This window comes from Tamandua tetradactyla, chromosome 6 (genome assembly GCF_023851605.1).
Source record: "Tamandua tetradactyla isolate mTamTet1 chromosome 6, mTamTet1.pri, whole genome shotgun sequence".
NCBI lineage: Eukaryota > Metazoa > Chordata > Mammalia > Pilosa > Myrmecophagidae > Tamandua > Tamandua tetradactyla.
The window spans coordinates 57,664,964-57,691,805 of record NC_135332.1 but is presented as its reverse complement, the minus strand read 5'-3'; the positions used below and the strand labels follow the sequence as shown (position 1 = coordinate 57,691,805).

At 51.4% G+C, this 26,842-nt stretch overlaps 3 protein-coding genes across 7 annotated transcripts in view; 2 read left to right on the top strand and 1 right to left on the bottom strand.

Moving 5' to 3' along the window:
* The first annotated feature begins 111 nt into the window (after nucleotides 1-111).
* TAX1BP3 (Tax1 binding protein 3) lies at nucleotides 112-4,986 on the top strand. Of its 2 annotated transcripts, none has more exons than XM_077165568.1 (4): nucleotides 112-246; nucleotides 2,980-3,099; nucleotides 3,527-3,604; nucleotides 3,920-4,986. In XM_077165568.1, exons 1-4 carry the CDS (start codon nucleotides 208-210, stop codon nucleotides 4,055-4,057), a joined length of 375 nt encoding a protein of 124 aa, XP_077021683.1. In that variant the 5' UTR covers nucleotides 112-207; the 3' UTR covers nucleotides 4,058-4,986. The 2 variants fall into 2 exon arrangements, with proteins under 2 accessions (XP_077021683.1, XP_077021684.1); XM_077165569.1 differs by lacking the exon at nucleotides 112-246 and adding an exon at nucleotides 325-980.
* Nucleotides 3,135-26,467, bottom strand: CTNS (cystinosin, lysosomal cystine transporter). 4 transcript variants are annotated; one of them, XR_013177794.1, is made up of 13 exons: nucleotides 25,979-26,467; nucleotides 23,226-23,305; nucleotides 19,869-19,947; nucleotides 18,549-18,633; nucleotides 15,717-15,820; nucleotides 15,459-15,590; nucleotides 11,853-11,952; nucleotides 11,653-11,772; nucleotides 10,310-10,480; nucleotides 7,734-7,851; nucleotides 7,319-7,433; nucleotides 3,716-7,024; nucleotides 3,135-3,242 (listed from the first exon to the last, which is right to left on the bottom strand). XR_013177794.1 is itself a non-coding variant. In XM_077165565.1 (12 exons), exons 2-12 carry the CDS (start codon nucleotides 23,284-23,286, stop codon nucleotides 6,976-6,978), a joined length of 1,134 nt encoding a protein of 377 aa, XP_077021680.1. In that variant the 5' UTR covers nucleotides 23,287-23,305; nucleotides 25,979-26,467; the 3' UTR covers nucleotides 3,297-6,975. The 4 variants fall into 4 exon arrangements, 3 of the variants coding, with proteins under 3 accessions (XP_077021680.1, XP_077021682.1, XP_077021681.1); XM_077165565.1 differs by lacking the exon at nucleotides 3,135-3,242 and having other exon boundaries at nucleotides 3,297-7,024; XM_077165567.1 differs by lacking the exons at nucleotides 3,135-3,242; nucleotides 25,979-26,467 and adding an exon at nucleotides 24,874-25,462 and having other exon boundaries at nucleotides 3,297-7,024.
* SHPK (sedoheptulokinase) overlaps nucleotides 26,102-26,842 on the top strand; it is a 33,230-nt gene continuing 32,489 nt past the window's right edge. Inside the window, exon 1 of the mRNA XM_077165564.1 lies at nucleotides 26,102-26,720. Coding sequence (XP_077021679.1) covers nucleotides 26,553-26,720 — 168 coding nt within the window. The 5' untranslated portion in view covers nucleotides 26,102-26,552. The remainder of the gene's footprint in view (nucleotides 26,721-26,842) is intronic.

The following is a 26,842-nucleotide window of genomic DNA, read 5'->3' as shown; positions in this document are numbered from 1 at the left end:
CCACCTTCTTCCTGCTTTTGTACTCACGCACTGAGACTCTCGAAAGCCGAAGGGCGCTCCGGTCGGTGATTGGCTAGGGAAAATTACATATTCATGAGGGGGCGGGCCTAGCTGGGCTGTCTTTGTTAACCAGGGAGGGCGCGGCCGGGGTGAATTTTGCTGCTGGCTTCGCTGAGCGGTGCTTGGTTAACCTGGATTGGGGTCGAGATGTCCTACATCCCGGGCCAGCCGGTTACCGCCGTGGTGGTGAGTGCGTTCGCGTGGGTTCCTTCTCGTCTTGACTTGCCCCCACTTTGCCGACTGGTAAACTGACACCCCAAACAGGTTGACAGAGCGTCCAAGCCCTGGCTCCTGCAAACTGGCGTCCTGGGCCTAGGTCCTCTCTTGGCTGGAGGGGGCCGCAGCTTCCCCAGCCGTAAGACAGAGATGGCCAGGGACCTCAGAGCCTCCTGAGACCCTGGACGGAGGCCGGAGCCCGGGAACAGCTGTTGGGGAGGACTAAGGCGGGGAATACGAACAAAAAAGGCCCTGGCGGTGGGAGCCTGGGAAAGCACGGCCCTCCTCCGGCCTCGGTGTCTCCAGCTGGGCAGCCGCGGGGGGCGGTCGCCGGCCCCGACGTCGATGAGTCGCAGCCTCTGGAATGAGGAAATGCTTCCTCCGCTCCAGCCGCCACCGCCCAGCGGAGGAAGATTTGACCGTAGGGGTGAGGGTGGCTGCAGCTTGCTCGGCAGTCCCTTTCCCCTCGCGTCCAGCCTCGCCTCCTCGGACTTACCTGCCATCCCGTCCAGAGTGAAGGCTCATACAAGTGGCTCGATCCTGTTTCAAAGTTTGCTGGATCCTCAGCCTCCAGACCGCTTGTCTTGTCTTGGTGCCAGGTGTTCCTAGGATAGAAAAAGGGAAGAAGGGGGTGTGGGACATTAGGTCGAGACCCCAGGGCCACAGACGAATGGGAGACCAACCCGATGGCAGACGTGGGGAAAGTAAGTCTCAGCAGCCTGGTGATGTCCAGTCATAAAGTATTCCCCCAGGTTTCCTGCCTAACTCCCCAGAGGATTCAGAAAATGGGAGGAACTGTCTGTGGGGCTGGTGATGAGGAAGCTGGAATTCCTAGCCCTGGAATACAGGGCCCAGAGGGATTGGCCACAGTATCAGGTCAGGCGGGTGGTGGCAAGAAGTCTCTGATAAAGGTGGCATGTGAGAGTGAGCTTAGAGCACCAGCCCATGCTACAAGGCAACAAGGGTGGACCTGCTGACAGCTGTCCTGAGCTTCACTTTGGCTTTTCCAGATTCCTAGCTGCCCGAGAGGAGCCAAGTTTACAACTTAGCTGGAAAAAAAGGGGTGCAGGGGTGAAGTCAAAAAGGGGCAGCAACCTACCTGACCTCACTTAGCAAGTGGGTGAGAGGACCCTAACTCCCAGCACATGTTGTACCTGTACTGTTTTCTGACCTTGGGACCAGTGCTGAGATGCGTGTTGGAGTCGGGGAACAGGCCCCTTGTTCTTCATCTGGGGCATGAGACCTCTGATTCCAGTGGGTCATGCTTCCTGTTTCCTGCCCCTCATGTCATGGCTGGTCCAAAGGACTTGCTTAAAGCTGAAGGACCATGACCTCTCCTCCCAATTCTACTAACACCAAGACTTCTTGGCTGTGTACCCTTTGCACAGTCCTACCCTCTCTAGGTAGGGTTTCCTGCCTAAACACATGGGTAGGTTTGGCCTCTCTCTTTCTCTTTCTCTCTCAGCTCTTGGATTGGGGGTGCGGCGAGGAAGCTTCCTCTTCAGACCCCCACCCTCTCCCACGTCAACATTTTGGGAATGTTAAAACTCTTTTGGCCTCTCTGAACTCTGGCTCCATGAATCCTACCTTCTTTATGGCGCCCGGCAGTCCCATTCAGCACGCTCATCTTCCTCCTGGACCCTGTCTCAGAGAAGGCTGTGTTCACCCAGGCAGGGCAGCTGGGTGTCGTCTCGGATCTTTCCTCCTCCATGTGCAGTCCAAGTCTGTTGATCTCACTTTCCCCTGCTCCTGTGGGAGGCCTTTTCTATAGTCCCTACTGACTGAGTGGCAGTTCTGGCACTCAATCTTGGCCATTCCCTGCCCTGCCACACCCCAGTGGGCTCCGGGTCAAAGTGAGGTGGAAAAACTACTCATCACCCTCCAAGTCTGTTGCTAATGATCCCACCTTCGTGAGTCCCCTTCAGACCCAGATGAAGTCACCTCTTGCTTTTATTTCACCCAGCTTTTGGGGTGGAGTGATCTGCCCAGCTTATAGTATCTGTGACTTGAGGATGCCTGCTGAACCCCAGAGCAGGGTGAGAGAGAACCCTAGGGCACTCCTACCTCACACTGCCTGGGGCTTAGGAAGTATGGCCTCACCTGCTTCCCACAGCCTTCCTGCACTGGCCCCAGCCTCATCTCACCTCTCAGTTCCACAGCCTGGGCTTTATACCTGGCTCTCACAGATTACAGCACCTTCAAGCCTTTGTGATTGTTCCCTTGGCCAGGAAAGCCTTTCCTCACCTTCTTGTGCATGTTTGGTCTTTGACACCTTTCTGGAGCATCTCCTCTCCTGCTCTTGCAGGGCTGGCTCTGCAACCTGAGCTGTCGCAACAAAGTGCCTGCACCTTTTCCAGGCTGAAGGCTTCTTGCTTGTGTGGTCTCTCCCCTTAGGAGATGGGCCTACCACCCTCAGCCACCATGGCTTTTGGGCCAGGAAGAGTTTAGCACACATGTTGATTAAAGCTGGGCTGGGGACTACCAGGGGAAGGGGAGAGGCTGGGGACAGAAGGCTGTGTGCGTAGGTCCCTGTAGCTGGGTTGAGTCCCAAACCTCAGCCTCCCAGGCTGCTGACCAGCTGGATTCCTGCAGATGGTCCTGGGCCCATTCCTTGACATGGCTCTGTGCAGTCATAGCAGCCCGGGCTCCTGCTGGGGTACACAGACCAGATCTGCTCCTCACACTCATTCTTTTCTTTGCCAGCAAAGAGTTGAAATTCATAAGCTGCGTCAAGGTGAGAACTTAATCTTGGGATTCAGCATTGGAGGTGGAATTGACCAGGATCCCTCCCAGAATCCCTTCTCGGAAGATAAGACAGACAAGGTGAGGGGGGTGGGGGCAGGTGGATCCTGGGATCTCTCTGTGGGGCACAAGACCTGATATGATGGGTCTTCACTTCCTGGGTCCGGGTAGATGATGCTGTTTTCATCTTTCCCAGTCCTCTTAAAGACGGTCCAATAAATGCTCTGGTGGGAATAAGTAAGGGTGTCAGTGGGGGGTGGTCCTCTCCAGCTCTCCTTGAGTCTCCCAAAGAGGGCTCAGATGGCTGACTCAGACAGAGCCCAGGAGCAGCAGGGATGGGAGTATTATGGGGCTGGTGAGGTTTCCCACCTACCCCACAGATAATCAGCTTTACTGATTGAGTGCCTGAGAGGCTGGGTGCAGGGACAGATGGTTGGAAATTCACCATGCTGGGCTCTGGTCCATGATAAGGGGCCAATCCAGTAACCACAAGATTGTTTCTTTCCAGGGCATTTATGTCACACGGGTGTCTGAGGGAGGCCCTGCTGAAATTGCTGGGCTACAGATTGGAGACAAGATCATGCAGGTAACAGGTCCCAAAGGAAGAACACAGGGTTTGAGCCAGAGGGTCTGAAACACCTGAGGGTTGGAATGCTTCTGCCTCCCAGCCCTCCTAGAACACCTGGGAGAGACTCACCGAAGCTCCTTTGGAGCTCATGCTGGTGTTGTCCTCAGCAGAAGCCGGCTCTCCCTCTTCTGAGTACCTTGGCCCTGGTGCTTGGTTTCACCCAGCCCAGGTTGGGATCCTGTTTGGGTGACCTAGACCCTCCAAAGCTTGTCTTTCTAGACCCCAGAGGGTGGATGGGGAGCTGAGGTGTGCTGTGTTCTCTCCCTGGGCCAGGTGAATGGCTGGGACATGACCATGGTCACGCACGACCAGGCCCGGAAGCGGCTCACCAAGCGCTCGGAGGAGGTGGTGCGCCTGCTGGTGACACGGCAGTCACTACAGAAGGCTGTGCAGCAATCGATGTTGTCCTAGCAGACTGCCATGGTCCCCAAAGAGTGCCTGCCGCCTGTTTGTACAGTGATGCCACTTCTACCCTCTGTCTGCCCCTCCTTCTGGTGTTTGCCCAGTGCTGGGCCTCACCGCAAAAGGGCAGGAACTGGTCCCGGAAGCATGTCCTTGAGGCCTGACCTACCCTCTCCTTCCCCTCTCCCACCACTGCCTGAGGCTCTGGGAGCAGCTCCCTCCCTTGGACACTGGGGATTGGAAACAGGGGTCTGGAGTTGAGTTACAGCCAGCCTACTGTGACCCCCGGCCCAGCCCATAGCCCCTGCCACCTGGCCACAGTAGTGCTTTGGCAACTGGGGAAATACTACTTTCCAAGAGCTGCTACAAAGCTGGAAAATGACAGGCAGGTCTGGCCCTTTCCCCATGCACGGCAGGTGGGAGGGCTCTGCCTTGCCCTCCTGTCTAAACTCTGCAGTGCCTATGCCCCATGCTTGTCCCTGCCTTCCCCAAATGGGTACTTGATACATACACTACCAGAGGCACTAAAAAGGTTCACTAAGAAGGTTCACCCAGACTGAAGCTGGGCAGGCTCATGTCACCCCATCACACCCCCACTTCCCCTGAGGGGTGCTGGCCTCCCCAGGTTCCACCTGCCTATAGGATTTAGTTGAGGTTCAAGATTGACATTTCAGGGCAGCTTTCAGGATTGCCATTTTTCTCTATGCCTGTGGGTTTAACTTTTATATTTTTTTAAATCACAACTTTGATACAAAGCGTTTTTATCTTACATATCTGGTGATGCCACTTCTACTTTTGGATTTAGCTCACTAATTCACATTTAGGGGTAACTACTCTTGGTAAGTTAAACAAGCCTTTCTTTCCTGTGGATATGGGGCAGTATAATGCTGCCCCACATGTGACTTCTTGTGCCCAATAAACCATGCTGGAATCCAGAAGGGGCCTGTGCTGAAGCTTGGGGTAGGGTATTGGGGTGGTTTGGGGTGACAACTTTGGTTTTAAGGCTGGCTGACCTGGCCCCTGTGCTTCTGGGGTGAAGCAGCTGTTCTCAGGGAAATCCGGGGCTGATGGTGCCTCAGGAACACCTGTGGGAAGGTCTGAAAATACCTTCAGTGAAACGGGGGTAGGGTGAGGTCGAGGGGTGGAGTAAAGGAAGAAGGGGAGGGGGCTGTTTCACTGTGGAGCTCCTGAGCGCCCTCAACACCCCCTGTGTAACCCTGGGAGGGGCCTCGGGAACACAGGGAAAAACACCTGCTCCCTAAGACTTAGGAGCATTTGGTTTATCACAGCTAGTAATGCGACCCCAAATGTTTCCAGGGGCAGATGGGGTGGCCGCACACTCCACTGCCGCACTCTGCTGGCAGCAGTCCCAGTTCCAAAAAGTCATTGCCAGGCATGAACATGGATCTGGGAGCAGCTCCCTCCCTTGGACACTGGGGATTGGAAACAGGGGTCTGGAGTTGAGTTATAGCCAGCCTACTGTGACCCCCGGCCCAGCCCATAGCCCCTACCACCTGGCCACAGTAGTGCTTTGGCAACTGGGGAAATACTACTTTCCAAGAGCTGCCACAAAGCTGGAAAAGGCAAGGTTTTGGAATTTCAGGTGAAATAGTGTATTTAAAAAATCACTGTGTTGCTCAAATCAGACAGGGAGATAAGACCCTAAGTTCTTTGAGATTTGTTACAATTGGATAGAGGATTTGATAAATATGGCCTCTTTCCCTAGTGGTGGCATGCCCATGGCTTCAGCACTGCTTGCTCTTGGCCTGGCCCGAGCAGGCTGGCATATTGCACCAGCCGAGGGCTCCCCTGACAAAGTGCTGGGCCAGCTTGCGGCCACCACGGGATCAGTGAACTTCACAGCCCTATGCACTTCCTTACAAGTCAGTAAGGCTGCCTCACTAAGCCCCAGGACTTGATTCTAAAGGTCAACACACCCACCTCCTGATCTAGCACATGCTCCAAGAATGTGGAGAGAGAGAGCAAGTCAGGTTTTAATTAGGGGTCTAGCCCCCCTCATATTGACCTTGTAGTAAAAGAAAAAAGTCTCTGAGGAGACTGACAAACTCAAGGTATATACAAGGCACGTCCTGGGACCCTCCTCTCCTGCTGTCAGAACAGCAGCTCTAGGTGGGAGAGGAGGGGGTTTGGGGAACAGGATGGGGCCTGTGAGGATTGTGTGAAGTGGTTGTAAGTCCTTTTCTGAGGCCCCTGACAGCCAAAACATTGGTGAGTCTCAGGTAGGAGTCTGGGGCAAGTGAGAGAAGGGGCCTGCCCCTCCCCTTCTGGGGTGCTGCCCTCACCTTTTGGCAGGTTTAACAGGCCTCTAAGGCACTGGCTGGTAGTGTGTGTGTGTGTCCTGCATTCCAGACACAAGGTAAGGAGCAGGAGGAGGGGCTCAGATAGAACCCCAGGATCCTAACTCTGGGAAAGGAGGTAGGCAGAGAGGGCAGGAGAAAGTAAGCCACTCATTTCTAAGACATCTCTCTCTGAGAAATGCAAAGGGGTTAGTCTGATAATCTGACTTCGTGTGACAAGGATCTAGAGGGCTTTGGGCTTGAGTCCAGTTCAGGAGCATCTAGTGGGTGCCTCAAAGGCTAAGAGATACTATCCCCCACCTGGCCCTGAGTGGGGCCACCTGCAGCTGCAGTCATGGAAGTTGAGTTATGGAGAAGGAGTGTCAGGAGTGTAAGTGTTCAGACAATGTGGCCTTCAGAGAAAGGACCCAAGGCCTAACCCCCAAGTCTTGGCCCTCCGCCACCAGCACCTCTGAGTCCACCGGCCCCAGCACCTGGCTGCTTGGTCTCTGGGAACACAGCAGTGGCAGCAAAACACCTTTGGCTCTCCCGGCTGCAAGGTCAGCCCTTCAGGCTGCTCTCAGAAAAACTGGAGGCGTGGGGCAAGGCCTTTGGGTCCAAGCTCAGCACTCAATCCTCCCTGGGATGGCTGTCAGAACTTGTGCATATTGCCTGAAGCCTTAAAGAAAAGAAAGATGGTGGCATCAAGATGCAGGAGGGCCAGATGCCTGGCCAGTGAAGGCCCAGAAGGGCTAAGGCCTCTAGAGAAGGTCACCAGCGGTCCGACTTTTAGTCCTGGAGCCGTGTCAGGTGTCTGTCCAAGAGGGAGGTTCCTCCCCAGCCTGGACAAAGGCAGGCTGGTTCGTGGTTAAGTTGTTTGGCCCTGAGGAAGAGGGTCCAGCCTTCCCCAACCAGGGTCCAGGGCCTGGGCTGTTTATACTGGGTCCCTGGGTGCTAGTTCAGCTGGTCGTACCCTGGTTTCTTTCTGTATAAGCAGAAGTGCTGGATGAAAAAGATGATATCGAAGAAGATGGAGAAGATGCCGAGTCCAAACTTGGTTGGGTCCCCGAAGATCAGTGTCCATTGGTCTGTGAAGAGTCAGAGGGGGGTGGAGCTGGTTTAGATTGGCATCCCCTAAAGCAGCTGGGATGTAATGGGGTGGTGGTGGTTGAAAAGGGGAGGAAATCACAAATCCTCTAGTTACAGCTGTAAAGACCCCTTAGAAGAGTCTCACCTTGGGGGATGGAATTGGCTTGGATTCCCAGGCTACAGGATCTGGGTGGAGGGTGGGGAGGTAGGTAGCCCTGGCTGGGATCCCGGGAAGGCTGGCCCTGCCCTGTACCCTCAGCCCACAAGGTGGTGGGCTGGCAGCCTGCTGGCTGACTCACCATTGTTATAAGACAGGAGGAACATCTGGAGGAGGCTGAAGCTTCCCCCAATGAAGTCCAGGAGCACGTTGCCAATGCTCCAGCCCTCAGTGCTTTTGTAATAAAAGTTCATGTAGGCCTGGGGAAGAGACAGAGGGCGGTGAGGGGGCTGGGCAGCAGTCTCATGAGTCCTGTGACCTTCACTTGAAACAAAAGTGGCTCTAATTCCTCCCACTCATGTGCTTAGGCCTGGACTCCAAGGAACACAATGAGCTTTGGTTGTGATAAACCTCATTCAAGGGAACAGTTTGGGCTGGGCCTGTGGTCTCGTCTGCAGTTAGAGCAAACAGAGCCCTCCCTTATCTATCCCTGCACCTCACAGCTCAAAAGGATGGAGGGGATGCTGCATTCTTGGGTTTCCTCATCCTTCCCCTTTCTGGAACAAAGTTCTATCATGCTTTCCAGCAAGTCGGAGTTTTCTTCTTACCTCCAGTGAAGATTAACCTCAGACTCAGCCTGGACTCAATGTTGTGAAAAACATGGGCTGGGAGTCAGACTGCCTGCTTTGGATTCCCAGGTCCACATTGGAACTGTGTGGCCTTAGGGGAGTTCTTTGGCTTCTCTCCAACCTTAGTTTCCTCATGTATAGAGAGAAGCTGAGAACTTCTCAGCTCTTGCTGGGCTCCCATGCTATCTCAGGCTCCCCAGGTCTTGTGGGTGGGTCTCCTTGGACCTCCCTATTCTTATGCCCCACCATCCTTCCTGCAAGGCCACAGCACCCTCAGGATTCCTCTGAGTGCACTACCTCCTGCCTTACCTGGGCAGGAGGCCTTGGCCTCTTTAGTGGTCCTCTCCTAGTCAGCCAACAGTTAGGACCCCTTTTTTGTCCTGAGATTCTTTCCTGCCCACTTCCACACTTGTTGCTACCTCACGAGTCCTGGACAATGCCAACCTCCCAGGTTTCCCAGCCCTAAGTCTTCTATGCTCAGGGACTGAGGCTCCATGTCCCTCAAGACCTTCCCATACTCAAAAGCCTTCTTCTCTACCCGCTGGGACCTGACCTGCCTTCTCAGCCTCAACATCCCCAGCGCTGCTCAGGAAGCCAAGGCCTCCTCCCTGTGCCTTTATGCAGGCAACCCCAGCATGGAATGCCCTTCCCCTCTTGGCCACTCAGTGAATTTCTGCTCATCATTAAGGGTCTGGTTTCTGTTTCCAGGCCCTCCAAGAGGTTGACCCCCAACTCCCAGCCAAAATGCTCTCCTTCCTCTAAGCCCACAAAACCCAAAGTTCACAGGGCTGGAGAAAAGGGGCTTCTCTACTACAAATGGGGCCAGTTAAATGGGGTCTAGATGAAGAGGCTGAAGTCTGCAGTTAGCAGCTATTTCAAACTTGACCTTGTCTTGGGCCACTGTTTTTTTTTTTTTATCAGATGCAGGCTGAGGGAGAAGTGCTTAGCTCTAATTCCCTGGATCTGAGTAGAACTCTGAGGACTTGCACACTGGAGTCCCTGGGGGCTAACGGTCCCCAAGGAGGCCCCTGGAGAGGACTCCCAAGGAAGGTATCTCAGTGTGGAGTGAAGGTTACAGTATGGGCTTCCTCCTCTCATCTCCCCTGCTTACCCTGCTCCTACCTGTGAGGGGTCTTAGGGGTGGTGACAGGGACAGTGGCAGTAGAAGAACAGAAGTCTTAAGGAAAACCTGAAACATGGACAAGGGGAATGATCTGCATGACCATTTGTGATGGCTTGGAGCTACTGACCCCAGAAAAACATGTTCTTTATCTTACTCCATTTCTGTGGGTGTAAACCCATTCCATTGTAAACAGGACCTTTGGATGAGATCATCAGTTAAGGTGTGGCCCAACGGAATCAGGATGGGTCTTAATCCTTACTGGAGGCCTTTATAGAGAAGGCCACAGAGAGAAGCCATGGGAGAAACAAGAAACTGGAAGTCAAAAGGAACCCAGAAGAGAAAGATGCTGCTATGTGCACTACTATGTGATGGAAAAGCCAAGGAACCCCAAAGACTGCTGACTAACTTCACCCTATGGACTGCACCTTGGCCCCATTTCCACCTGTGCCCTCTCCTCGCTCCTCCCTGGCTGAGTTTAGGGCCTCTGCTCTGCTTCCACAAGCTGCTTGATCTTTCCTGTCCCACACAGCTCTTGGCCCTACTGGGTCATCCCTGCCTCTCTCTGTGTCCCTCATCCCCGAAAATACCGATCCAGGAAGGAGGCAAGCCTTCTAGCCTCTGGAACTGTGAACCAGTAAATTCCTGTTGTTAAGCCTACTCAATATGTGGTATTTCTCATTGCAGCTGGGAGACTAAAAGACCACTTTTAGAGCTGCGTGTGAGGTCAGAGACGTCTCTGCTGACTTCCTTGTGTGACTCCAGGTGCCAAGGATGAGGAAGCAGCAGTGACAACAGGCTTTATGCCCAGTGCCGCGCCTGCTGGGTTCATTAGCTCCCACCATACGTTTCTAACCACATCACCTCACCCCAGCCAGGAGCTGCCCCTTGGGAGCAGGGCCGAAGGTCTGCAACTCATCCTGCTCATGCTACCAGACATGTGAAAGGGAAGGAAGACCCTGTAGGTACCTGTGGAAAATACTTGACCAGCGTGACCGCGAGCTTGATGTAGGAGAAAGAGAAGAGGAACTGCAGCCATGTGGTCACTCCAACTGCAGCCACAATCATGGTGATGAGAGCAAAGAGCCACAGCAGTACCAGGAACCCAATGGCAGGCCAGGACACACGCTGGTTGCCTCGCTGAGGATGAAAGTGAGGGGTAAAGGTTGGGGGGGGGAACCTGGGGTGAGAGAGCCACTGCATGGTCTCAGATAGGGGATTGCCAGTCGGAGCTGGGTTAGAAGGGGAGAGCATGGTAGAAGTGGGCTCTGACCTTGAAACTATCTGTGTAGGAGAGGGGAGCCATGGCTGGGGGAAATGCAGGGGTAGGGGAGAAGATTCCAGAGCCAGTGGGGCTCCAGCTGGGTCACAGAGTAAGCTGATGGCTGGGATGGGGGTTATAGTCTTACCACCCTTTCCATTCTCCAGGGTCTTCAGCCCAGTCCATTTTGGACTTTCCAGTTTCCCCCTAGACTGGCAAGAACCTCTATTCTCTGCTCTCACTTTGCAGAAATAGGTGCCTGCTCAGAGCTGATTCTGAAGGAGACCTCTCAGCCAAGGGTAAAGAAACCTAGAAGGTGCATGAGGTGGGAGGCAAACAGCCCCTGCTGACCTGTTGTGTGTAAGGGAACCCTCTGAGGGAGGTGATGCAGCAGAGGAGTGAAGGAAAAGCTGGGAACATAAGTGACCCCTGGAAACCCCAGCCCCAACCCTCCCCTGCCTGTCCTCTCCATCAGCAAGACTAAGCCTAAACTCTTTGGCCTCCCAGGCAACACTCCTCACACCTCTCTGAGTCTGTTCCCCACTGGCATCCTGAACCCTCATCAAACCAGCTGCCTACAATGCCTCTTAAAAGCCCCTGTTCCCCCTCCCTGGGAGGGCCCTACCCTCTCCACTTCCCCATCTCCAACAGAAAGGAACTCATCCTATGGACTGTACCCTGGCCCCATTTCCTCCGGTGCCCTTGCCTCATTTTTCCCCAGCTGAGTTTAGAGCCCCTGCTCTGCCGCCACAAGCAGCTTGGTCTTTCCTGTCCCACACAGCTCTCGGCTTGCTGGGTCGTCACTGCCTCTCTCTGTGTCCCTCACCCCAGGCTGGGGGCCCCGAGGGCTTGGACTTGCATGATGTTCTCTGTGCTCCATCACGGGGTCTGGCATATGATCTGGGCACCAGTAAATAGATGTTGAAGGCATGAGCAGCACGTTTCCTTTCTGAAGTTCTCCGTGTAACACAGAAGGTATGGGTGAAAGGTGGAATGTGGGTCATGAGTGGGTGGGGTAGCCTGTCAGCCCTTGGAGGGGGTAAGCTCTCACCTCGTACAGGAAACACTGCACAATGACAATCAGGGTGAGGATGACCGCATGCAGGCTGAAGAAGACGTCATTGCTATCCACGGGGATCACCCCATTGGGGTACTGGTGGAGAAACTGCTCCTATTTGGAGAAGCAGGGTGGTGAGAAGCAAGCATGCCACGGGACAGCGTGGGTGACTGTGGTGGGAGGGCAGAGCATACCTTGATGGAGGGCACCCAGAGGAGGCCGACATTGAACACGCTGTAGGCCACAAAGCCTGTCAGGTTCAGGGCCACGAAGTCAAAGCTCAGGCCAATGACACTATGGGGAGAGACCACAGTAGGCAGAAGGTGAGGCTGGGGCCCCTGGGGGGATGGGGGGAACAGGAGGGGCAGAGCTCCCAGCACACAGGGAAGGGGAGCTTGCCTTTCTGCAAGGACAGCACCGTCCTTAGGTCCCTCTGATGCCACAACTGATGCCACTCACCTCTGCCCTCTCAGAGCCAGTGTCCTCCTCCTTTCCCTCCCCCCATTCTATGGAGATTTACACTGCTTCATCAAGTCCTCACTCCCAGTAGGAGGTCTGGAGTCCTCGTGTAGAAAGGAAGCATCTCCTTCCCTGGTTCCACACACAGCAGCACCCTCAGAGACCCACATGGCTAGGGGGGCTGCAGCAGAGCTTGTGTCCTTGCTACATGGAGACACAGATCAAATTGTGGGGAGTGGTGGTGGGGAATGCCTTTGTAGCTGGAAGGGCCACTCTCTGCCCTTATCAACAGACTGTGGAACCCCTGATCATGGTGGACCATGCCTCTGGCAGGCAGGCTCATTCACACGTTCAACAAGTACTGTGAGTCCATTACGTTCTAGGTATTGCTAGACTCTTGGGGCTGATGAGAAAGCAACAGTTTCTGCCCTCCTAAGTAGTGGCACATAAGTATTAATCAGCAATCCCAAATAAAAATAACATTGTAATTGTCACAAACTCAAAGGTGGAGTCCTCCAGGACCAGGGGATAGGGGTCTGGTCTCATCAGGGAGTTCAGAAAGCCTCCCTAAAGAAGTACCCTGAGTGTGAGCATACGATGAGTGGGAAGTACCTAGTCTGGGGATGTACAGTGTGTGGGGGTGAAGGAGGAGGGATGGTGTCAATGACCCCATTCAACTGGATGGATGGCAGTGTGGTTGGCCAACCACATGGGGAAGAGCATTCAGGACACAGGGAACAGCATGCGGGCAGTTGGAGCAAAGGTAGGGGTGGCTGGTGGGCGATGAGGCTGGGAAGGCAGAGAGGAAGCCATGTTAGATTCTGAGATTCTGTTTTCATGTGAAGAACAACGGGAAGACACTGGAGGCAATGTGATTAGATTTCATTTTTGAAAAGACCACTCTGGTTTCAGAGAGAATTCTGGGAAACAATGGGGCAAGAAGGAAGTGGGGATCCATAAGGATGTCAGAGCAGAAACCTGGGTGATCTGTGACACAGCTGGCATTCGGATAATGGTGAAGCTGGAAACAAAGTTGATTGGATTTGAGGGAGATTTAGGAGGAAAAACTAATCAGTCTGGGGATGCACGGGGTGTGGAGGTGAAGGAGGAGGGATGGTGTCAATGACCCCATTCAACTGGATGGATGGCAGTGTGGTTGGCCAAGGAAGAGAATGCCTTGGAAGAGGAACACTTGCATTTGGGAGATACTGATGGAGGGTGCTGAGAAGCTGCTGGCTCACCAAACATGGCACTCCAAGGCGAGATCTAGGTGTAGAGTAGGTGGCACAGGCTCTGAGCCCAACCCCCTTCCCCAAATCTCCTCCATCCCATGGCAGATGGCAGCCAAGGGTCTCTGACAGGTATAGGCAGGCCCTCAATCAGAATGTGCCACACAGGTGGTGGGATTGGATCCAATATCTGCTGCAAGTCTGAGCTCCCCCATCTTGCTAACTGTAGGTAGTATGACTTGCTCAGTGGGTGGATATAGTAGGCCAGAGAAGATTGGGGATGTGTGGCAGCTGTCCAAGACTTTAGGAGGTGACACAAAGGCCTTATCCCTGAGCCACAGAGTGCAGGGATTGGGCTGGGGCTTGGAAGTCCTTCTTTTGGAACGGGCTCTTAGCAGGTGGCCCTCCCTGCTCCAAGCAGTAGCCAGGATGGGGTTCCCACTGCTGCACAGGACCCACCAGAGGAACAGAAGCCCTGGGGTAGGACTGAGCACAGTGCCCTTCAGGCTACTGGAAGCTTGGAGGTGAGTTTGATGAGCTCAGACTTACAAAGACTCTCTTCCCAGATGTGCTGGGGCCACATCAGGGAAAGGCACTCAGTGACTTTGGAGAGGGGACCTATATTTGGACTCCTGCCCGACCACTTGCTCATGTGGACCCACAGCCAATCATTCTAAGCATTCTAACTGCTTCCTCCCTATAAAATGAGACATTATTTCCTATATCCTAGGGTTGCTGAATGAGGTCAGAACATGGTAGGGGATGAAAGCTTAGTCAATCTGTGGAGAGGGCACAGAACTCAAAACCAAGGGGCAGGCCGAGCCCAGGTTCCAGGAGCTCCAGGAGGCAGCTGGCCACCCTGCCCATTTGCCAGTTCTCTGTGGGTAGTTTTTAGACAGTCAGTGCCAAAGCCCTTCACTTCATTGCTGACCTTCCATACGGCCTTATCTCAGCCTTGGACCCAAATGCAGACACCCTGTTGGCATTTAGGAATGATGAGCACTTCCCATTAGAACACGTCATTAAAAGGCAGAAAACAACACTGATTTTTAGAAAAACTGGTGCTTTGGGCAAAAGCCAATTTGTCTCCAGCAGCAGGAAGGGTGTTGACTGGAAACTGGCTGCTTGGCCCAGGTGAGCACCTGAAGGAAGTCCCCAGCTTCCTCCTTTCTCTTCCTGTAGGGAGCATAGAAATGGCTGTTGGTAAAGTGCCCACCAAGGTGGTAGGGGGTGAGGTGTCTGTCTCAGGAACAGACACCAGGCCGGGGGGCTCTGTATTCTGGTTCCTGTGAGAGGTCAGCTGGAGGGAGGATGCCTGCACACCTGGTAGATGGCAGACTGGGCATTGCCCTGTGGGTTACCATGCTTTCAAGGTTGACTGTAGGCAACAAATCCTCCCAAGATGATTGTACGCCACAAGGCAGATGATTAAATAGGAATGAGTGTCACCAAAGAGCAGGTCCAGGGCAGAGCCTACCACAGGAAATACCCCGCACAGTGAGGAGGAGACCCAAGGGCACAGGTGCCACCTGACAGGTCCACCTGACACTCCCTTGGGCTGCTGTGGCACTCTGCCCCCTGGTTATGTGCAAGGTCACAAGAAGAACCCTTCCCTTTGGGGAGATGCATCTGATGGAGAAGAAATGCCTAAGAATTGGCACAACGGGGCTACTAACCATCCCAGTTGCCAGGCAGCCCCAGCTCACACTCCTATTTGAGGTCCAGAGGACATTTTGCAGCCCCAGGGCTGCTTTGTCTTTAAAAGGAAAGGCTGGAACTTCTTTAATCTCTAAGGCTAAACACTACAGTTCTGGCGATATAGCATGGTTTGACACCTAATTCTTTCCGGACTAGAAGAGCTGAGAGCAGAGCAGAGTCAGAGCAAACCTTCACCCACCCAGTCCAGGCTCCATTTGGTTGCTTTCACAGGGTGATGAACCAGATGCCCAGCTCTGGACATCCTACCCCAGGCTCTTGAAGAGAGCTTTCATGTCAGGATTGGACGAGAGAAGAGAAGAAAGAGAGTGGGAAGAGGAGCTGTCGGCAGCCACACTGGAATGCCTCAGTTTTACCACCCCCAGATGAATGTGCATATGAAGCTTAGCCCTTTACCTCTTCCGCCTCCAGTTCTTGATCACCTGAGGATAGAAGGAGATGGACCAGGCCACGAAGTAGATCCAGCCGATTACTTGGTTTATGATGCTCACAATGCTGCTGTGGATCACCAAGAAGCGTATTCTTGGGCTAGAAAGGAATTTGGGGACAGGAATGAGCTGAGGCTGGGCTTCTGAGGGAAGTGCCCCCACCTCAGGGCCCCCCATTGCCTCCCTTCTCATTACAGAAAGCCCCGTTGGGCTAAGGCCAGCCTACCCGGGCTGCTGGGAATGATTTCCATGCAGATAAATGGTAACTTGTCCAACATTTTGAGACGTCACTTGGAAAGAGGCATCTGTCACTCCAGGAGGTACCACAACCTGTTAAGAAGCCTCAATTCAATTGGCTGCTGCACATGGAAAGCCCCATCGAGTGCCCAGGTCCAGGCTTCGCACTAGGGAATGGGGGGACAGATCAGACATGCACGCCATCTTCAAGGAACTTGCTAACCAAGGAGAGAGACATTGGTCCAACCCACCAATTCAAATTGGCTTCCCCCATCTCTGTGGTAGACTTTCTGGGCAGAACAATGGTCCTCCTTATCTCTGACAGAAGGTAGGACAGCTCTCCCCCTGTGGCTAGCCATGTGATTTCATGCAAGTTATTCTAGCTCTCTGATCTCAGTTTGCTTAACTGTAAAATGGGGATAATGAACCATATATGCCTATAAGGTTTATAGTACAGTACCTGGCACATAGCAAGCTTTTAGGTGCTTACTACCACTGCTATACTATGGTTACTATATTGCCTCTATTTCCATCATTATTAGGATGTCTGCCCCGTGCTAGCTGCCAAGTGACAAAACAGGAACTGTACTCACCAGAGACTGGGCAGGGAGGACATTCTTACCCACAGTACTCACAGGCCTGTTTGCAACATATGCTTTCCCAATCCCCCAGAGTGGTAAGGAGCTTGGAGGATGCCTCTACTGACCGAAACTGTGCCACCTGAAACTATAATGCTCTGTGTCCCACCCTCCACCTATGTAAAGGGACCCATGCAGCTTGTCTTCAAAGTTTTTCTGAGGATGCTGTTCATTAACTATCAGTGGTTTCTTTATGAGAACCCTAGAAACACTGTTTTTGTTTTTTTTTTTGGTCTTAGCTTCAGAAATCAGGGGTTTTACCAGAACAGCTGAAATAGTGTAAGTGGCTGCCACAAAGCCTAGAACCCAATTTATGGTCCATGTTTTACAAGCCACCTCTGCATGATGTATATTGCTCCTGGCTCTATTTTATTTTCCTATCAACGAGTTATTTTCATATTAGTAACAGATTCTCCTTGCAGCGTTTTTTGCCTGTTTAGAAGTGTCCACCAAGTCCCTTCTGGAACCAGGCAGGGAGCTATTGACCTATACATGGCAGAATGAAATCTTAGCTCTCGGTACTTCTTATGAGGGCTTTCTTGGTAACAGGTAAAATCCTAGACATTTTATGCTTGCTGTTGTATCTGAATCCTCACAATCCTGTCCAGTAGACATGAGTAACCCAATTTCTATGAACGAGGAAGCTGCGATGTGCCTGGTGAAGTGTCTTACATCAGGCTCCTGGGCTTTCCAACACCCAAATTCTAACCATGGTTTCTAAAAGCAAAGGTAGTTGAAAGGAGCAGTTAGAGCTGGATGAGGCAGACAGTGAGGCCTGAGTCTGGAAATGGGGGCTAGTGCCACATAGGTGATCCTACAAATGGATCTGACTATTTTAAAATATGTGTTTTTAAGTTGAACTATAGCCTATATGCAGAAAAGACATGTCACAGCTTGATGAAATGCTCACAAACTGAATATGACCAGTGTCCAGATCAAGAAATGGACCATTTCCAGAACCCCAGAAGCCCCTTTCTCCTCCTTTCCAGTCATACCCAATCCCCAAAGGTAAGTGCTATCCTAACGTCATTGATGAGTTCTATGTTTGCATTTTATATACCTGGAATTGTACTGTACAGTCTCTTTTGCTGAAGTGTTCTTTTGCTCAGTATTATGCTTGACTTACACCAAATTTTAAAAGATACTTCCACTTAGATATCTGTCCCTTAAGGATTAGCATCTATTCCTCCAAGAGCCTAAATGTGATCTGTGGATCAAGTTAGACCTCAGAGAGCTGAGTGCCAGAACCTGCTGTCACAGTCAATTGCTTTTCTCCTCTGCCCTGCCTTCATGCCCTGGGGCAGGAGCATGGGAAATTAAGAGAAATGGCCCTGCTGATGATGTAGTGTGTTCACCAGAGGCTATGACTGGCCTCTCACGGAGGGTCCCTTCAGGGGGATACTCTGAGACTCCTCTCCCAGTAATTAATTTTTTAAGACTGCAGATTCTCAGACAGTCCTGACTGTGGCAATACTGATTGCCTGCTAGAGAGGTCCACGTTGATGTGCAGACAATCTCCATGTCTCTCTAACTACACAGGCCCTCAGGACATGCCTCCTGGGTATCAATCTCATCCCTGGATTCATCTCTGTGTTTTACCCCTTATTTACCCTCTGGGTTGGTGCCTCCCCTAATTGATGAAACTGGCTCAAGTCCTTCGTGAGGTGGAAGCAGGGTACAGAGAAACAGATAAATGCATAAAGGTTATAACTAGTTGTCTCTGTGATACCAGCCTCTGGCCCTAGGTTTTGGAAATGATACCCCACCAGTGGTGTCTCAGAGCAGTGCTTCTCAAACTCTAAGGATGATCCAAATCACCTGGGGCTCCTGTTGATATGCCGATTTTGAATCAGGTTTTCATGTAAACCCTATGCTGCTGGCCCCTGGAATGCCCTTTAAACAGCAAAGTTTTAGAAAACCATCTTAAGAATTTCTTCAGCATTCTCAGAACCATTTTTGCCTCATATTTCTTACCATTATCTTCCTAATTCTACCTATATGGGGGAAAGCATAAAATTTACATTCCCAAAGAGGCCAAAAGGCTAAAATCATAGACTTCCAGAATGATGAAACAGGCGAAGCCTTGTGGTATAAAGAAAAGATGGCTAATTTTCACAGCTCTTAATCAAAGTGTGTTTTATTACTCAGCATTACTCTGTCAATCAGTCATATTCATTACTTACTTCATCCGGGAGCTCAAGGATAGTAATGTTTTTTGAATGAAATGTGATTTCAAAAGTGATCACCAAGGTTGCATTTAACGGATGCCTATGGGAGACAAAGAGTTGGATTACTTCTAAGAAGTTGGTTACTATAAGATCTAAACCAACCCTCTAGGTTTCACCCCAGGCTGTCATTTCTCAAACAATTATGGTTAGGAAATGCTATGTGCCTGACTCCAAGGGGAAAAGGGTTGGAGTCCCTGCTCTTTAAGTGTTTTCTCTCTCTCAGGTATAAGATGTCATATAGGGGAAAGGCTTCCACGAGGAGCTCAGATCTGAGCAGGGATTTGCAGGAAGGTCAAGATTTGACCAACAAAGGTGAGACTTCCAGAAAGAACATAAGAAGGGAGCAGGGTATAGATAAGGTAGACATGCCAGCTGGGAGAAGCCTGTGACGGACCTCAAAACCGGGCTTAGAGGCCTAAAGTTAATTGGAAGGCAGAGGAAAGCCATTCAGATACTAGAGAGGGAAGGGTGTGGTATAAGGATGGCTTGTAAGATTTACAAGGTGCTGATGTGCAAAGATGGCAGGAGCTGGGAATGGAAGGGTAGGCTTGTTATGGTGCCTTGGTACCAAATATTAGTTTGAGATCAAACCTCCTGTGGTCCCGGGAGAAGTGAGCAAAGAGAAGAGGGGGTCCAGAGAAAAAGATAAGGTTCTAAATCTTTATTTCAGGGAATCCTCATGATTGGGAGATAAGAGTAGGACAAAGTAGCTAAGGATACAGAGGGCAGAGGTAGGCTCTCGGCCATTCTGGACCAGGATGGGACTTTTAAGCCTGATTCAGCAGACATCAGCAAGAAAGACTCTCTGGACAACGGCTGAGCATAAGAGCTGGTCAAATGGGATCCACCTGATGCAGTCACTTCTGCTTTTGGCTCTATAAGCAACCTCAGAAATGCTGGCCGGGAGCTCAGCTCCTTGCCCCCTGATCTTTAGGAGTCTCTCTAAATGTGCAGAGCTTTGAAAAGGACCACTTTATAGTCAGGCGTCAACCGCTGGTCATTCATGGGCTCTTCTCGCCTGGGGAAAAGGTACATGGCTCTGGTGAGAAGTCCCTGTCCTCTTCCTCCTATCGTAAGGATTGGAGGACGGGGAGGTTCTAATTTGGGACCTCCGTCTGCAGCCTTGAGCTAGTGTTTATTTTTCTATGGCATGGCTTATAGTTAAGAGGCAACAGCATCAGACTTGAAATATAAACAGACAGAGGCAGGGTGTCAGCCCTGAGTAGTTCATGAAGTGACTGAGTTGGGGTGAGTAGACTGGGCCTGGGAACTCACCGAAGGGTGATGCTGACATTGGTTGAGCTGCCATTTTCCAGCTTCACAACAGGAGGAACAGTGAGGTTGATGGTTGACTCTGGCAGGACCCAAATCAATGACAAATGATTAGGTCAGAGAATTCAGGCTCATGGGGAGAAACTAGGATGGGGGGCCTCTGACATCTGAACTCATGAGTTCTGATTCTTGACGATCGCTAGTTTCTGGGTAGAAACTTGGAGGTTCTAAGAGGTTAATTGATGGGACTGGAAACCCAAGACCTCATTATGCTGCCAGAAATGGAGACAAGGGAGGACACAGGCCTAAGCAGAAAATGTTTCTTTCTCCCCCTCCCCTGACAGGATCTGAGGGTCTGTGGCTGAGTTGCCCAGAATGAGTTTGAGAACAATGGGGCCCAAAATTTGTTGCAAGGAATTCAAGCAATGATCTGGGACTGGAAAATGCAGACTTTAACCTGTTTCTAAAGAATCTCCTTTGAGCTCCCTTGCTAACCCAGCTCAATCCATTCACTGATCCCCTTTCCTGAGGTTGACTATGTATCAGGGCATGGGGGAAGAATGGTGAACAGTTTCTTAGCATTAAGATGTTTAGACAAACAGGCCCCCTGGGGAGAGCTGGGAAGTACTACGGAGCAACTTGGCCACAGAACATGGTTGATTTAGCCTCTCTGACCTCTTCCTGTGTTCGAATGGGCAGCTCACATGTCTGTCTTCCACCAAAGCTCTATGTGTGCTCCAAGCACATGCTACACCGGCCCAGCTCACCTACCCTGCCTCACAACTTCACAGCCTCACAGCCTGAGGGTGTATGTGTAGCCTAGAGGGCATGCTCATGAATCTTGTACTCAACTCTGATAAAGATGTTTTTTGAAGGAATACAGGCTGCAAGCAGGGCCCAAGTCTCCCTCTACCCAGACCTTCAAAGGCATAACATGAAGAATTGAGATGGGAAGTTTTAGATGCTCAGTTAGAAAGGTACTTAAAAGTTACCTAATTTAACTTTCTAGTTCCCTTCCTCAATACCCCTACCCAGTAGTTTCTCTTCCTCAGCCTGGATACCTCCAGGGATGGTAACCTCATACCCTCCAAGGGAATCTCCTCCAAGGGAATCACTCCCTGGGAACCTGCCCTACTGGTCTGGCTCTGCTACTTGGGGCCTCTTAGACCATGTCTGAGATGACTTCTCTATGTTAGGCCTGTGCATGTGAATGAGATGAAGGCTCTGTCCCCTGAGGCTGCAAGTCTCCAGGCTTCCAGTGTGGGGTCTCCATTTCCACTTAGGACTGCCCCTCATTGGGTTCCTCAGAGGGACCCACTCTGGCCCTTGCAGAGGCCAAGTTGCTCAGAGCAGAACAGAATAGTCCCTCCCTTATATGCAGACTCAGGACCCCGAGGCAGCTTTGGCAACTCTGCCCTTTCTTATTCCATACTCACTGCTCTGATAGTAATCTGAGGTTTTGTCCTGGGCTGCCCTAGTTGGACAAATGTAGGACTTAATGTCCCTGCCTGTTAAATTTTACCCAGTAAGCTAGAGGCCCACAACTGATAAGCAAGTTCCTGAATCTGCAAGTTTCTAATAGGATGGTGCCCAGGACAGGGATACATGATGATGTCTATTGAAAGTGATGCTAGGCAGCCACCCACACCTTTCATCCTACAGCTTTGCTGGGAAGGTGGTTGGCATGAATTGGAGATCCACATGGCCTTAACTCTTCCAGAGTCTCCTAAAGAGGAGGTGGTAAGCTCTTAAAGAAGCAGATCATGGAACTTTGAATTCCCATTTATTACTACCCACAGAAGATAGCTCACTCAGTAGCTGAGAGACTGGGCCCTGAAGTTGCATTCTGGCTCCAATACTTCCTAGCTGCAAGAGCATGGGTAAGGTACTTAACCTCTCTGAGCCTCATTTTCCTCATCTGAAAAATAGGGAGAACTCTGAAGGCCAATCATCTAAGGTCCTCAGTGATCTCTCCTCAAAGCAAAGAGAAGAAAGGCACAGCAGGATGAAGTTAGAAACCCAATCCCAGGAACCTGATTTTATAGCTTCCACTATTCAGCAAAGGACATTCAGGAAATGAGGCAAAGTGATATAATGGAGCAGGGTTCCTATATGCTAGTCCCAGCTTTTTTTTTACTTTCTAGCTATGTGACTTTGGGCAAACCTACTCTTTCAGTTTCCCTTCTGTATAAGCAGGGTAGTGGCTAGAGTTGCAGTTCTCTCCCAAGGGAATACCTTAGAATTGATAACAGAGCTATAAAGTGAGCATGCATGCATGTGCAAAAACCCAAATATACACATATCTATACTCTGAAGTGGGCCTTTGACAACTATGGGTCTTTTTTTTTTACAGGTAATCCCCAAGTGAGTTGAGACACGGGCCCATCTGAGAAACACTGGGATCTTTCTCAAAGGTCCTTTCTTGGAAATTACTTATCTACAAGGTGTGACTGCAAAGTAACCTGACTGATCATTTAACAAACCCAGTGGAATCAATCTGATGACTCGTTGTTTCCTTAGAGATTCAAGAGGCCAGATGACAGTAATGGTACAGCCCTCGTGCAGGGCTCTTGGGAAACTCCTGCTGGGTTTTTGCTGTTTGCACAAGGTTCACTTGAAAATCTTCGGTCAGGGATTTTAAGACATATTTGCTTTTTGGCAACAGCAACGTCCAAGATCAAAATAATGAGCCTGGTGTCCTTGCACAGCTAGACACAGTTCTTTTTAGAAGGAATTAGAGAAATGTTTTGGGAAGTGGGAGAATTGCTGGAATGATGTGGACCTCCAAGGGGCCTGCTTTCAAGGTCAGGCCTCACAAGGATGGGCAAACCCTGGTGTATTTTTTGACAACCAGCCTGTGTTCTGTGTGGCCCTAGCTCTGCTTCAGCTGCTGCAACTTGGGTCTTTTCAGCTTACAAGGGGATGCCCAGGTAGACTCCCCACAGTGTCTAGGGCTGGCTGGCCACCACCTCACCTGCCTCTGCAGCATCTCCCAAGATCTTCAACTCCCGCTATGAGGTCCACAGGGCAGGGGAATTATCCTTTCTTTACAGAGACTGTCCCAGACATAGGCTTCCAGTCTGACTTTGAGAGTCATCTGCATAGTATGACTTTAAGAACCAAGTGTTGGCTTTAGTGATAAGAAAAGGCAACAAGGACCCTGGAGCATCTGGCTCCTTGTAATCCTTCTGGACTGCAGACTTGGGTCTGCTCCACCAGCCCTGTGGCTGGCCAAGGGGCAGACAGGCATATGCAGCCATCTGGACAGAACTAAACCCTTGGCCACAAAGAAATTAGGCTACTCACTCCGTAGTTGCCATTTCCCTCTTTACAAAGTTGATGGCCCATTTCTAAACTTACCACATTTTTCCACGAGTTTCAGGGGAAAAAGGGTAAAAATAATCAGCCAATTCCTTATCATGTTCTTCAATTTCAAAGAACTAGGAAGAAAAATAAACAGCAACAGAAGTTAAAATTAAAGTTGAATCAATTCAGAATCAAGGAGACATAATGCCAACTGGAAGTGTGGCACAGGACAGCTCATAAGAGACTTTCACTTTACACCTATGACCTCACAGGCTTTGCATCACAACCTCAGAAAAGGGGACCCCAGGAAAGATTTATCTCTTTGGTAAATGGGGAAATGGGCTCAGAGCAGCTAAGTGGGTTGTGTAAGGTCCTACCCTGAGGAAGTGGACAAAGACCTAAATTTTTCCCTCTTCAACTGCTTCTTGCAAAGTAGGTTAATAGGTGGAAAGAATGTAAATTTTCTTGAGTAGGAGGTTTGTTTCTTCTTCTTCAAAAAGTTATTAAAACTGTGGTCAAATATATGACTTTCTATATATTTTGTATGTATATAAAAACCTAACAGTTAATTCCATTTCATGTCTTGGGATGAGAGTCCAAGGGCTAATGGCATCAACTGACCTTGACTAAGACATTTTCATTCGATAAGTGTCATCTCTCTAGACCTGGCAGGCATCACTCCTGATGGGAGCACAGGAATGGACAAGTTCAGATCAGCCCTGGAGCAGCTTGTTAATTTAGGGAGGGAGTAGGCTGTTGCATACCCATAAGCCCAACACATGGCAGGTGAACCACGGGTCAGGATGGGGCAGCAAGGACATCTGTAACTTGGTCTCTACATGCTGCCTCAGTGTACAGTGCTCAGGCTCTCCCACCCTGACTGCCTCTGAGGTTCCTGCAAACTGTGAGAAGATCTGGGAGGGGTCTGTGTGGAAACATTTCTGCTCCTACTCTGCTTTCAGCTTCCCAAAAAGGCCTCCAAGAACCTTTTAAACTTCTTTTCCTCCTCAAAGAAGTCTCCCTGACTACTGCAGTCTGTCCCCGTTGTCTCTGGGGTACTCCCTGCCAGGTGCAGCACTCCCTGATCCAAGAGATCTTGTCCCAGGGACTTTCCCATCTGCTTTGCATTCTCTGGTGCTCTAGCCCTGTACTGTACCCTCTAGTTTCCGCTCTCTGTATTCTGACCTGTGGGTAGCTGCTCTCCTTTGTATATAGAATTTCTACAGGCCTTCCTCTCTCCCATGCCACTCTCTGCCCCTCACATCTGCCACATGCCCTCAAGTTCAGGATTCAGTTTGTTCCCCAGGACAGAATCTGGGTTTCCCTCTGGAAAGCTGGAGTATCTATCAGGCCTACCTGCCTCCTCTCTCATTCTGCAGGAGCAGAATATGAGCTGAGAAACTCAAACATGTAGTCAGCAAAAGTCCCTTAGCCCCAAAGGCTGAAACACCTTGGATGGAGGAAAGATGTCAGAACAGATAGAGTAACACTGAGCGATAAGGCAATTAAAATGTTTAAAAAAATAAGATCAGATTAATAATTATACACTACAACTAGTATTTTGTGAAAGCTACATGGTAGAAACAGACAATTTCACGCTAATGGGGGCTCAGTCAAGCAGGCCCTTCTTCCCATGGAAATCCTAACCATCCAGGTCTCACAAAGATGCTGCAGAAGCCTCCCCTTCCTCCCCATCACTCACTCCTTCCTTTGGAGCAACCCACATTAGGGGTCTCTTACAGTAACTCCCCTCTGCCAGGTATCTTAGTGCTGCCTTCTGTTCTACAGCCCGGAACTCCATGGGTCTCTCCTCTTAGAAAGGGAACACAGGTAGTTGGAAGGAATGTGTGCCCAGGTGATAACAGAGTACACAAGTTTGAACCTGGGCTCCTCTCCCTTGGGTGCTACTTAACCTCCTCAAGCTTCCATTTCCTATTGTGAGTATAGAGGCAGTGATGCCTACCTCATAAGACTTAAATGAGAAAATGTTATCAACAGAGCTAAAACTGGTTGGTGGGCAGGGAAGGGAACTTTTGATATTTCAACGGTTTGTGATCCTCAAAGGACGACATTAAGGAAACGGATAAAGAGTATACCATCGGAATTAAAATGCCATGGTGTTAAGGGGGAGGGTGGAGGGGCTGATTAGGAAAAAAAATGTCTAAAAAGTTTCTTGGCACGGGGTTGAGGGGCTGTTGAGGGATGTGATAACAACAACAAAAAGGTGAGAAACACTGATAAAGTGACAATCACTGTTTCCTGGGATATCTAGCAAGCTCTAAGTGTCTAGGCTGTTATCATCCTCAATATTATTGAAAAAGCAGGACCCCGCTGTCCTCCCTTCCTTTAGGCTGAAAGCCGGGAGGGCGGGGCGGTGGGCTCTCCTGGAGCCCAGCACGCTGCTCAGCGCTCAGTAGGAGCTAGGGAACAGTCCTCTGAGCGGCTCCTTTTCCCAAAGCAATCTGCACTCTCCGACCCAGAATCCAGGCGGTAACTGAGCAGGAGGCGGGAGAAAGGCTCAAAACTAACAAAGGGTTAGCGCCACCCATACCACCCCGGCAAGCCCGTGTCCCCTGCCTCAGCTCGCCACCACCCAGGCCCTTCGGGGGGGGGGGGGCGTCTAATGTCGCGATGTCGGAATTAGAGCCGTTTCCCCCCGCTGGTGACAAGGGATAGAACGCAGGCGAGGCTGAGGGGGACTGGGTGCACCGCAGGCTTCCTATGGACTTGCAAATGCCATTCTGTGGGCCTCAAGGGTTCCGCCTGGGAAATGGGCGGGAGTCTATCCGGGACGCGCCGACTCTCACCTGAGAGTCCTTAGGCTCCGGGGACCGACCTCAGGAGAGCACAAACCTCCGGCCAGGTGCAGCTCCAAGATTGTGTACAATTCTCCCGGCCGGCGTGACTTCGTGTGAGGGCGGGGCAGAGGTCACCTGGCCCTTACAGAGCTCGCGGGATGCATTCTGGGAGTTGTAGTTTTTGCGAGTCTTAACCCGATAAAGCTGGGCAGGAGTGAGGCGGAGAGGAAGGACGTAGGCGCCTTGGCAAAGGCGGGTGTGAGAGAGGACGGAGCCACTTGTAGAGACACAGGCGCTCTCGGAACCTCCGGGGCCTCTCAGGCAACCCAGCGCAACTAGGGAGAGACAGAGCGTGGCAGTCTTGGTCCCGCCTTCCACCTGCTTTCCGCCTATAGCGGGGCCCGCCGCGAGTGATGCTTTTGGGGTCCTCCTTTCTCGACCAATGGGAAGACGAGGGGACGCCATGTTGCGTGTAGCTGAAGGATTGGCACGAGAGGCCTGACTAAGTCGCCTCTCTTAGGGTCAGGTTTACGGGTGGGAGCGCTGGGGGCAGTAAACGCAAGCTGCGTCTGGCAGCGCGGGCATGGATGCGCGGTCGGTCATTCTCGGCATCGATCTGGGCACCACGTCTGTGAAGACGTGCGTGGTGGAGGCCGCGCCGCGCGACCCATCTGGGTTCGTGGTCCTGGCGAGCTGCACCCGGGCTGCGCGGGCGGAGGCGGCGGCCGAGAGTGCGGCGGCGGGGCCGCAGGTGAGGCAGCGCCTTGGAGCCGCGCCGCCTCCAGGAGCCTCCTCTTCCAAGGAGGCCTTCCTGGTTGCTTCAGCCTCCTCTACACCTCCCTCCCTCAAAGAAGCCTCCCTGACTGCTTCATT

Excerpts from the sequence above, each read along its gene's own strand:
- TAX1BP3 (XM_077165568.1), top strand. The coding sequence starts at position 208 with ATGTCCTACATCCCGGGCCAGCCGGTTACCGCCGTGGTG. Across the intron at positions 3,100-3,526 it reads CGGAAGATAAGACAGACAAG|GGCATTTATGTCACACGGGT; the intron begins GTGAGGGGGGTG and ends GTTTCTTTCCAG. Across the intron at positions 3,605-3,919 it reads TTGGAGACAAGATCATGCAG|GTGAATGGCTGGGACATGAC; the intron begins GTAACAGGTCCC and ends TCCCTGGGCCAG.
- CTNS (XM_077165565.1), bottom strand. The coding sequence starts at position 23,286 with ATGATAAGGAATTGGCTGATTATTTTTACCCTTTTTCCCCTGAAACTC. Across the intron at positions 10,481-11,652 it reads TGCAGTGTTTCCTGTACGAG|CGAGGCAACCAGCGTGTGTC; the intron begins GTGAGAGCTTAC and ends TTTCATCCTCAG. Across the intron at positions 7,852-10,309 it reads TGGTCAAGTATTTTCCACAG|GCCTACATGAACTTTTATTA; the intron begins GTACCTACAGGG and ends TCTCTTCCCCAG.